Raw genomic sequence first — 11977 nt, forward strand, 5'->3', positions numbered from 1 at the left:
ATACTAAATACCTTACTCCAAAATAAATGCCAACTAAACCAAGTAGAAAGAGCCATAACTCAAGCAGCTAACAAAGCTGCTATCCCATATAAGTCGGCCACCAAGAGATGGCAATATAACATAAGCAATCTATTAATAGACGAAATTAAACATAGAAGACAATTAAGACTAAAGTGGCTAAATAACCCTACAGCTGCTAATAAAAGCCTTTATATGCAAGCTAGTAAAATAGTGAATAATAAGATTAAACTAGCTAAAGACCAGTATATCAAAGATAAAATGAATGAGATGAACACATACTTTAAAAAGCATGACCTGCACTTAGCATACAAAATGGTAGATGATATACTGGCTACTATACGAAACCACTCATACAAAGCTAAAAGAGCTCATCAAATTAAAGATAGTGATCTCCAATATCACTACCAAAACCTATTCAATGCTAAACTAAACCAAGATAATATCCAATTGCCGGTAAAAACCACCAACGACTCTGAACTTACTATAAATGAAATAAATCAAAGTTTAAAAAAATGAAAAATCAAACTACGCCTGGCAGTAATGGAATAACTAGCGAAATGATAAAGCAAGGTGGTGATAAACTAAATAACATACTACTGAAAATCATGAATCAGATATGGAAAAATCCATGTACTATGCCAGACCACTGGATAGATGCAAATGTAATAAGTATATATAAAAATAAAGGTTTAAGATCCGATCCGAACAACTATAGAAGTATCTTCTTACTAGATACGATAGGAAAGCTATTTGCAGGCATAATCTGCAATAGACTTGTCCAACTAATAGATAAATATCTCCCAATAACCCAATTTGGTTTCAGAAAAAATCTGTCCACAGTCCAAGCAATAACGACCTTAAGACATATAATTCAATCCTCTATAGATACAAATAGTACTATAGTCCTCACCTTTGTGGACTTAACTAAAGCGTTTGATACGATACCCAAACAAATAATCCTAATTACTCTAAATAAACTATGCCCCTCAAAAATATAAACTCCTGTTTAACCAAACTATTAGATGACCCCAAGGGTTATCTAAAAATTCAGAACTAAACTTCACGATGAGAAGGGGAGTGAGACAGGGCAGTAAAGAAGGTCCGGTTATCTTTAACTTAGTCTTTCAAAAAATATTAGAACGATAAACAAAACCCTAAAAGGAGTGACTCTTAAAGACCAATATAACAAGATTTGGACAATTAAACATTTAGAATATGCAGACGATTTATGTTTAATCACTAACACAACGGAGGAGGCTACCAAAGCCTTAAACCACCTACAACAATACTTAACCAATATTGGTATGGAGATATCAATCCCCAAGACTAAATATATGATAATAAATAAAAAGCTATTACATCAAATGTCAAAATAAACAACAAGGATACCGAAGAAGTAGAATCCTTCCACTATCTCGGATCTACCATAAATAACAAAGGTACTCCGGATAGTGCTATCACCTATAATATAGAAAAAGCAAAAATGCAATAATTAAAATTAAACCAATACTTAAATCTAAAGAACTCAACCTTGATACCAAAGCCAAGATGGTGAATTCCTCAATAATCCCCATTCTTACATATGGTCTAGAATCAATAGTACTAAGAAAGCAAGATTGGTCTAGACTAGAAGCGGTGTTAAATACAGTAAGACGGATAATTCTAAATATAAATGATAGAAAACAATATACCGTTGAGCAACTTAAACTTAAAATAAACTTACCAAACCTAGCCAGTAAAATCATGCAAAACAGACTAAACTTGTGGTATGTAGCGCATAAAAGATCAAATAACCTAATGGTGAGGTCTTTATATAGTAACTTTGAAAATCAGTGCAACAATAGGAAGGCCCATACTAAAAACTGGCTAAGACAACTATTTCAAGACATTAAAGAAATGGGTGAGCGCCTTCCTAATAACTGGATAAACCAACCCAACAAGGTTAAAATAAACGCATATCAAGATCACTTTCCAAAAATAACAGGGAAACGACAGCTGAACCATGTATGCCAAAATGCAAACTGTAACAGAAAATTTGCTACAATTAAAGAAATGAACAAACACATTAGAAATGATCACCAAAATAAAACTAATAGTGAGTCCCAATATAGCTGTCCCTTAACTGACTGTAATAAAACGTATAAGACGTTGGGTTGGTTAAATAGACACATGCAGTCATGCCACCCACAATATAATCTAACTAAAGCCGAACCCAAAACCAAAGTTAATAAAATAAACTCCAATAACGAACAAAATAAATGCCCATACCCAGGCTGCAACAAAACTTTACCAACTAAAAAAGGTATAATAAATCACTGCTATGTAGTACATAGGTGGTCAGCAATCACCGGACAGGAAGTAAAACCAAAGACAAAAAATAATGCAAAAACAGCTATGGCGCCCCGGTAGTTGTGCCGTGCTTCGATGTAGCCTCTTCTCCAGAAGGGCCTAATAGGCTTCACCAACTAGTTTGGCTGGAAGAAGCACCACAGGGATGGGAGGCAAAATCCGACTCACACGTCCTCGTCGTGCCTCCTGGATCATGGGACTGATTCCATGAACTAACGTGAGCGGTAACCCGGGTGGTGGAGATCGGGCTAATCACCCTCTCTACCTATACCTACCCCTGATTACGAAAGCTACAAAGAATCATTGCACAATTATACCTGGATGAAAAAGAAAAAAATGCCCAAAATTACCAAAAACTTAAAATTGGTTTATGGAATGTCCGGGGTTGTTCACAAGAGAGCAAACTCCAAGAGATAGCAGAGCAAATAGCTGAACGCAAGTACCACATAGCAGTGATCACGGAAACTAGAATGACCTCTAAAATTATTGATATGGATAACAACGGATTAAGCTTTTATAACTCTAACCCAGACATTAATGACTACCGAAATACTGGTGTTGGTTTTCTGGTAAATGACCAATCTATGATAACTACCACCGATTTTGAAGAGGTAGATGGCAGAATAGCTATCATTAAAATACACAGTAAGGCTACCAAGCAGACTATTAACCTTATCGGTTGCTACGCCCCAACCGAATCTTCTAATGATGAAGTTAGTAAAGAAAAATTCTATCTTAAGCTAAAAGACACAATTAAAAAGCTTAAACTAAATAAACTTCCTATACTCATCCTGGGAGACTATAATTGCAGGCTAAGCCAGGACCTTCATACCTACTACCCTAACATTATAGGGAAAGCTATTAAACTTGAAACTGAGACATCAGAAATTGGCATGAAACTAATAAACCTATGTAAAACTTTAAACCTGAGAGTAATGAACTCGTTCATCACTAAACCAGAACGCAGGACCCACACCTGGGTACATCCGAAGACCCAAATGGGACATATCATAGATCTAGTGATAACAGAAAATAATTCAAAACTACTGGTCTGTGATATTCATAACAGCTGTTCTATGGAAGCAAACACAGATCACTATATGATCACAACCATACTGAAACTAAAGTATCTAAATAATAATAAGACTTCTAATGATAAAAGTAAACCCAAAAGAAAACAGAGTAAGGCGATTCACGCCTTGACTCCAGACTACCCGAAGATACTAAATACCTTACTCCAAAATAAATGCCAACTAAACCAAGTAGAAAGAGCCATAACTCAAGCAGCTAACAAAGCTGCTATCCCATATAAGTCGGCCACCAAGAGATGGCAATATAACATAAGCAATCTATTAATAGACGAAATTAAACATAGAAGACAATTAAGACTAAAGTGGCTAAATAACCCTACAGCTGCTAATAAAAGCCTTTATATGCAAGCTAGTAAAATAGTGAATAATAAGATTAAACTAGCTAAAGACCAGTATATCAAAGATAAAATGAATGAGATGAACACATACTTTAAAAAGCATGACCTGCACTTAGCATACAAAATGGTAGATGATATACTGGCTACTATACGAAACCACTCATACAAAGCTAAAAGAGCTCATCAAATTAAAGATAGTGATCTCCAATATCACTACCAAAACCTATTCAATGCTAAACTAAACCAAGATAATATCCAATTGCCGGTAAAAACCACCAACGACTCTGAACTTACTATAAATGAAATAAATCAAAGTTTAAAAAAATGAAAAATCAAACTACGCCTGGCAGTAATGGAATAACTAGCGAAATGATAAAGCAAGGTGGTGATAAACTAAATAACATACTACTGAAAATCATGAATCAGATATGGAAAAATCCATGTACTATGCCAGACCACTGGATAGATGCAAATGTAATAAGTATATATAAAAATAAAGGTTTAAGATCCGATCCGAACAACTATAGAAGTATCTTCTTACTAGATACGATAGGAAAGCTATTTGCAGGCATAATCTGCAATAGACTTGTCCAACTAATAGATAAATATCTCCCAATAACCCAATTTGGTTTCAGAAAAAATCTGTCCACAGTCCAAGCAATAACGACCTTAAGACATATAATTCAATCCTCTATAGATACAAATAGTACTATAGTCCTCACCTTTGTGGACTTAACTAAAGCGTTTGATACGATACCCAAACAAATAATCCTAATTACTCTAAATAAACTATGCCCCTCAAAAATATAAACTCCTGTTTAACCAAACTATTAGATGACCCCAAGGGTTATCTAAAAATTCAGAACTAAACTTCACGATGAGAAGGGGAGTGAGACAGGGCAGTAAAGAAGGTCCGGTTATTTTTAACTTAGTCTTTCAAAAATATTAGAACAAACGATAAACAAAACCCTAAAAGGAGTGACTCTTAAAGACCAATATAACAAGATTTGGACAATTAAACATTTAGAATATGCAGACGATTTATGTTTAATCACTAACACAACGGAGGAGGCTACCAAAGCCTTAAACCACCTACAACAATACTTAACCAATATTGGTATGGAGATATCAATCCCCAAGACTAAATATATGATAATAAATAAAAAAGCTATTACATCAAATGTCAAAATAAACAACAAGGATACCGAAGAAGTAGAATCCTTCCACTATCTCGGATCTACCATAAATAACAAAGGTACTCCGGATAGTGCTATCACCTATAATATAGAAAAAGCAAAAATGCAATAATTAAAATTAAACCAATACTTAAATCTAAAGAACTCAACCTTGATACCAAAGCCAAGATGGTGAATTCCTCAATAATCCCCATTCTTACATATGGTCTAGAATCAATAGTACTAAGAAAGCAAGATTGGTCTAGACTAGAAGCGGTGTTAAATACAGTAAGACGGATAATTCTAAATATAAATGATAGAAAACAATATACCGTTGAGCAACTTAAACTTAAAATAAACTTACCAAACCTAGCCAGTAAAATCATGCAAAACAGACTAAACTTGTGGTATGTAGCGCATAAAAGATCAAATAACCTAATGGTGAGGTCTTTATATAGTAACTTTGAAAATCAGTGCAACAATAGGAAGGCCCATACTAAAAACTGGCTAAGACAACTATTTCAAGACATTAAAGAAATGGGTGAGCGCCTTCCTAATAACTGGATAAACCAACCCAACAAGGTTAAAATAAACGCATATCAAGATCACTTTCCAAAAATAACAGGGAAACGACAGCTGAACCATGTATGCCAAAATGCAAACTGTAACAGAAAATTTGCTACAATTAAAGAAATGAACAAACACATTAGAAATGATCACCAAAATAAAACTAATAGTGAGTCCCAATATAGCTGTCCCTTAACTGACTGTAATAAAACGTATAAGACGTTGGGTTGGTTAAATAGACACATGCAGTCATGCCACCCACAATATAATCTAACTAAAGCCGAACCCAAAACCAAAGTTAATAAAATAAACTCCAATAACGAACAAAATAAATGCCCATACCCAGGCTGCAACAAAACTTTACCAACTAAAAAGGTATAATAAATCACTGCTATGTAGTACATAGGTGGTCAGCAATCACCGGACAGGAAGTAAAACCAAAGACAAAAAATAATGCAAAAACAGCTATGGCGCCCCGGTAGTTGTGCCGTGCTTCGATGTAGCCTCTTCTCCAGAAGGGCCTAATAGGCTTCACCAACTAGTTTGGCTGGAAGAAGCACCACAGGGATGGGAGGCAAAATCCGACTCACACGTCCTCGTCGTGCCTCCTGGATCATGGGACTGATTCCATGAACTAACGTGAGCGGTAACCCGGGTGGTGGAGATCGGGCTAATCACCCTCTCTACCTATACCTACCCCTGATTACGAAAGCTACAAAGAATCATTGCACAATTATACCTGGAATGAAAAAAGAAAAAAAATGCCCAAAATTACCAAAAACTTAAAATTGGTTTATGGAATGTCCGGGGTTGTTCACAAGAGAGCAAACTCCAAGAGATAGCAGAGCAAATAGCTGAACGCAAGTACCACATAGCAGTGATCACGGAAACTAGAATGACCTCTAAAATTATTGATATGGATAACAACGGATTAAGCTTTTATAACTCTAACCCAGACATTAATGACTACCGAAATACTGGTGTTGGTTTTCTGGTAAATGACCAATCTATGATAACTACCACCGATTTTGAAGAGGTAGATGGCAGAATAGCTATCATTAAAATACACAGTAAGGCTACCAAGCAGACTATTAACCTTATCGGTTGCTACGCCCCAACCGAATCTTCTAATGATCACCCTCTCTACCTATACCCAACCCTTATTACGAACTCCACAGATAAACGCAGCACAACTACATTTGGAAGGGAAAAAGACAAAAAATCTTCTCGAAAGTGTTGCATGTATCATACGGAGTTGCTCATCATTTGGCAAACTCCAAAAGTTTGCAGAAAGAACCATAATAGTCCGGGTAGTTGTGTGGTGATTCAACGTAACCCACAAAGATACATGGCACGATTACGTTTGAAATGGAAAGTGACAAAATTCTTGAAAGTGGTGCATGTATCATCTGAAGTTGTTCATCACTGGGCTAACTCCAAAGGATTGCAGAAACAACTATTCTAGCCCCGGTAGTTGTGCCGTGCTTTGATGTGGCCTGTTCCTCCCCAGAAGGGCCAATCGGCTTCACCAACTTGTTTGGCTGGAAGGGGCACCACAGGGATAACTGGCTTGTGGCGGCCAAGCTTTCATAGCGACGTCGCTTTTTGATCCTTCGATAATGAACGAGGGGAAAATATATATATATCCATGAAAAAACACGAAAATAATCACAATGTTCAAAAAAAAATTAAAAATAAGCAATGATATATAAAAAATCCCAAAATGGAACAGACTCACAGTTGCAATTAGGTGTACCAGATCACGTCGGGCTCACCAATGATGATGTCACAGGTATTCAGTGTTTGACAACGCTTCTACCAGTAACACCTAATATATTTCGTTCCCACCAAGAGAAATCAAAAGACAGAGTCGAGGAGATCGGAAGAGTATATTTGGCGATGACCAATATATCGGAATTCTCTGATCTAATCTGGCTAGCGATTGCGGTTGATGTTGAGCACGGCGTTACCACACGTGATCTGGTGCGGATGCCTGACCGAGCGCCTTCAGCTATATGAGTCCACTAAAACATATGGTCAGCATCCAATGTCGAAAACTTACAGAGCTATTTATTTTAGGGATTTATTTACCGCTACAGATCACTCCCCCTCTAGTGGGGCAGTGACGACCCTAAGACGTGGCCAGCCAGAAGTTTAAACCCAACGAGTTTGTCGTTGGTAAACACTCTTCTGATAGCTTACTAAATTTAGCAGCGTCTGGTCGTCTTTCCTTACTATATGGGACGGAGGTTCAACATAGTAAAAAAGAAAATGTACAATGAAAATTTCGGATCCTCATAAACGTCATCGTTCTTTTCCAGCCGTCCTGGAAAAGAAAAAAAAAATGTAAGTGCATGTCGAAATACACTCGTATGTGCGTAAAAACACAATGTCGGCGGAAAAAATGGAAAATAAACTCATGAACACGTAATAGCATTAAAAAAATTGTTTTTTTGTTTTGTTTTTTTTAAATAGAAATAAAAATATATAAGCATATTAAAATTGTTTTTTTTTAAAAAAATAATATAAAATGTCGAGAAGTGCCTTACGTGCAATAGTCGTTTAAATGTTCTGGAAATCTCACCCTTCTTCCATAACGCGTCGTTTTAAGTTTATTTTCGGATACTGTCGAAGTATTATCGTGTGTGTTGGTTGTCGGATGAGGTATTATAAGTGTCGGAGTCGTGTCGTTCGATTGTACCGAAGGAAAATCCACGTAGATAGGATTTCCTTCTAAATACGCTGCTTTTAAGCGATCGATGCTGATGCTATCGTTGGTTCCGTTCTTATCGACTATATAGTACTTAGATTCACGTTGAAGAACTTTGAAGGGTCCTTCGTATGCTGATTCGAATGGTCGTCGATGCGAGTCTCGACGAATGAAAACGTGTGTACTATATCGTAAGCCAGGTTGAACGAAAACATCAGTTGATTGAGGTCGAGTGGAAGCAGGTTTAACTGAACGCATTGCGTTTGTAAGCCTGTTCGTGTAGGAGGTTAGATCCATGTTCATTGAAGAGGATGAAGGATCCACGAATTCTCCTGGAAGTCGAAGTGTCGTTCCATAAACGAGTTGAGACGCAGTGTATCCAATGTCAGCTTTCACTGCATTGCGGATACCTAGTAAGACGAGTGGAAGAGCGTCGGTCCACTGTGAAACGTTTGCAGCTGATAGCGAAGCTTTCAGTTGTCGGTGAAAACGTTCTACCAACCCGTTTGCTTGTGGATGGTAGGCAGTCGTTCGGAAGCGAGTGGTTCCTAAAAGTGTGGTCAGACGACGGAAAAGATCAGATTCAAACTGACGTCCGCGGTCTATAGTGATGGTTGAAGGGCAGCCGAAGTTTGCTACCCATCGTTCGACGAAGGTGCGGGCCACTGTTTCAGCAGTGATGTCCTTAATAGGTACTGCTTCTGGCCATCGAGTGAAACGGTCTACGCAGGTTAAGAGATAAGAGTATCCATTTGAATCTGGTAAAGGTCCTACCAAATCCAAATGAACATGGTCGAAACGAGCATCGGGAGTTTTAAACGAGCCTAAGGGACATTTATTGTGTCTGATAACCTTAGATTTTTGGCAGCTTACACAGGAGCGTGCCCACTCCCTCACGTCTTTATTCATTCCAGGCCAGCAAAACCTTTCTGCTATAAGCTTGATGGTTGCACGAACACCTGGATGCGAAAGTTTGTGCAATGTATTGAAGACATTGCGTCGATAATGTTTCGGCACGATTGGGCGATCCCTACCTGTAGATGTGTCACAAAGTAGAGTTCCCTTACCTGTTCCCATCTGTTTGATGCGTAGTTTAAGTGTTGTGGACGATAACTCGTGCTGAAGATCACTGTCTTCTTTTTGAAGCTCGGCGAGTTTAAGAAGGTCGATTCCTTGGAAACTGTTCAAGGAAGTTATGCGAGATAAAGCGTCTGCAACCACATTGTTTGCTCCAGAGATGTGTTGAATATCTGAAGTAAACTGCGAAATGTAGTCCAGTTGTCGAGACTCACGGGGAGAGTACTTGTCAGAAGGAGAGCTTAACGAGAAAGTGAGCGGTTTATGGTCCGTGAAAAGAGTGAATTCACGACCTTCGATGTAGTGTTGGAAATGCCGTACAGCACAATACATAGCTAGGAGTTCCCTACCGAATGTGCTGTACCTCGATTCGGTGTCTAGCAACCTTCTAGAGAAAAATGCCAAGGGTTGCCAGGAGTTGTTAACCCATTGTTGTAGGACTCCTCCGACTGCTGAGTCGGATGCGTCTACTGCGATGCTAATGGGTGCTCGGGTGTCCTGATGTGCGAGCATTGTTGCTTTAGCAATCAGTTCCTTAACTGTGGAAAATGCTTTTCGTGCGGTGTCGTCCAAATTAATGGATTTCGCATTTCCACAAAGTTGGTCGGTCAGAGGTTTCATAAGTAATGCGCATTTGGGTATGAAACGTCTATAGAAACTTACCAGGCCGTTGAACGTGCGTAATTGCTTGACGGTGGTCGGTTCTGGGTAATCCAGAATGGCCGCCACTTTGGTCCTAAGAGGTCGAATGCCTTGAGCATCGATAGTGTGTCCCAGAAAGTCTAACGAGTCGGTTCCGAATTGGCATTTCTGAACGTTTACAGTAATGTCATGTTTTTGAAGTCGTTCGAAAACAAGATCCAGATGCTTGAGATGTGTTTCTCTGTCCGGACTTGCGATTAGACAGTCGTCAACATACGCGTGTACGAAGTTGAGACCTCGAAAAACGTCGTCTATGAATCTTTGGAATGTTTGAGCAACATTCCTTAGACCGAAAGGCATTCGCAAAAATTCATAGAGTCCGAAAGGAGTTATGATAGCTGTTTTCGGTATGTCGTCAGTAGCCATAGGGATTTGGTTATACGCCTTAACCAAGTCGATTTTCGAAAAGACAGTTGTACCTTTCAAGGTAGCTGTCAAATCGTGAATGTGAGGCAACGGGTAACGATCGGGAATGGTTTTCGCGTTCAATCGCCGATAGTCACCAGTTGGTCGCCAATCGTTGCTGTCCTTTTTAGGGACCATGTGCAACGGAGATGCATATGGGCTACTTGACGGTCGTATGATTCCTAAGTCCATCATGTGATCGAATTCGTTTTTCGCTAACCTTAGCTTTTCAGGAGCTAGTCGTCGTGCTTTAGAGAATACAGGTGGTCCTGTAGTCGTGATGTGATGTGTAACGTTGCTGGTTACACACGGTAGTTTCGGTTGAGTTTGTTGTATCCCAGGGTACTTATCGAGTAGTGGTTGATAGAGTGGGTCTATCATATGTTTAACTGTGACTGGGGATACTCTACAACCAGTAAAAGAAGTTACGCAAACAGACAAATTAGTGTTCCCGTCTACTAGCCTCCGTTTGCGCGTATCGATGATCAGATTGTGGTGTTGTAGAAGGTCCATACCAATGATTGGCATAGAAACATCTGCAACAACGAAAATCCAGTGTATGGGTTTGCGTAAACCCACGTTAAGGTAAACGTACCTTTTGCCATACGTAGCGATCGGTTTTCCGTTTGCCGCCTGTAAGTTTAGGGTCGATTCGTGAAGCCGGTCGTTAGGATTTACTGGGAGAACGCTAACTTCTGCGCCAGTGTCGACGAGGTAGCGAACTCTCGTTGTCACATCTGTGACGAATAACAGACGGCTTTGTTCGCCAGCTACGGTTGCCGTTAACGCGTGCCGGCTTGGAAGTTTCCCGAATTGTTTTTCGAATCAGTCGGTTTCGTGTTGGGAAAATTGCAGGGTTTTCTGCAATTTCTGGAAAGCTTTCCATACTGGTTATGATACCAGCACCAGTCGGGGTTATCTGTCTCTCGTGGTCTAGAGACAGATCGCTTACGAGAAATGCTTCTACGTGGTGTGCGCGATCTCTTACGGTCGGTACGAAGACTAAGATAACGCGTGAGTGTGTGACATAAGTCGGTTATATCATTCTGAGTCGTGTGAGGCTGTGGAAATAACTCTAACAAGCTTATTTTGTAAATAGTTTTTAATATTATTTGTATTTATTTTGTCAATTTTTCACTGTATGTACATTCATCATTAAATGACTGTACGTGTTGTTTTAGTCATTGACCTTGAAGACACTTTCCGTTGAGCTACTACATAGCGTGACATATTCGTGCTGGTTAACAAATACATTACTACTCACGCATTCCTCGTTCTATCTTCATTTGTGATTGAGTTAATGGAAGTTTAAATCAAATACTATCTACATTTATAGACTATAATCGGAATATATCACATCCTACGTTGGACTATATCGCTAGAGAGTTCACCAACCTGCTCAGAGTCATCAAGCATTTATAATTGTGGATTTACATTACTGGACTTAATCAGAACACGCAACGTTTGGGCAATTTAAGTAACGTCCTTAATTATTATTGTATTTGTAACATTTAACTTGTATATATTAATATTACTATTGAT

At 38.7% G+C, this 11977-nt stretch overlaps 2 protein-coding genes across 2 annotated transcripts; both read left to right on the forward strand.

Moving 5' to 3' along the window:
* Positions 1 to 1380: 1380 nt before the first annotated feature.
* Positions 1381 to 7677, forward strand: MS3_00007130 (uncharacterized protein). The gene is made up of 2 exons (XM_051215382.1): positions 1381 to 2354; positions 5948 to 7677. Exons 1-2 carry the CDS (start codon positions 1570 to 1572, stop codon positions 6021 to 6023), a joined length of 861 nt encoding a protein of 286 aa, XP_051063968.1. The 5' UTR covers positions 1381 to 1569; the 3' UTR covers positions 6024 to 7677.
* On the forward strand, positions 2518 to 4131 carry MS3_00007131 (uncharacterized protein). The gene has a single exon (XM_051215383.1). It carries the CDS (start codon positions 2841 to 2843, stop codon positions 4125 to 4127), a length of 1287 nt encoding a protein of 428 aa, XP_051063969.1. The 5' UTR covers positions 2518 to 2840; the 3' UTR covers positions 4128 to 4131.
* Positions 7678 to 11977: the final 4300 nt, after the last annotated feature.

This window comes from Schistosoma haematobium (genome assembly GCF_000699445.3).
Source record: "Schistosoma haematobium chromosome Unknown HiC_scaffold_414, whole genome shotgun sequence".
NCBI classification, from domain to species: Eukaryota; Metazoa; Platyhelminthes; class Trematoda; order Strigeidida; family Schistosomatidae; genus Schistosoma; species Schistosoma haematobium.

Excerpts from the sequence above, each read along its gene's own strand:
- MS3_00007131 (XM_051215383.1), top strand. The coding sequence starts at position 2,841 with ATGACCTCTAAAATTATTGATATGGATAACAACGGATTAAGCTTTTAT.
- MS3_00007130 (XM_051215382.1), top strand. The coding sequence starts at position 1,570 with ATGGTGAATTCCTCAATAATCCCCATTCTTACATATGGTCTAGAATCA. Across the intron at positions 2,355-5,947 it reads CACTGCTATGTAGTACATAG|GTGGTCAGCAATCACCGGAC; the intron begins GTGGTCAGCAAT and ends TGTAGTACATAG.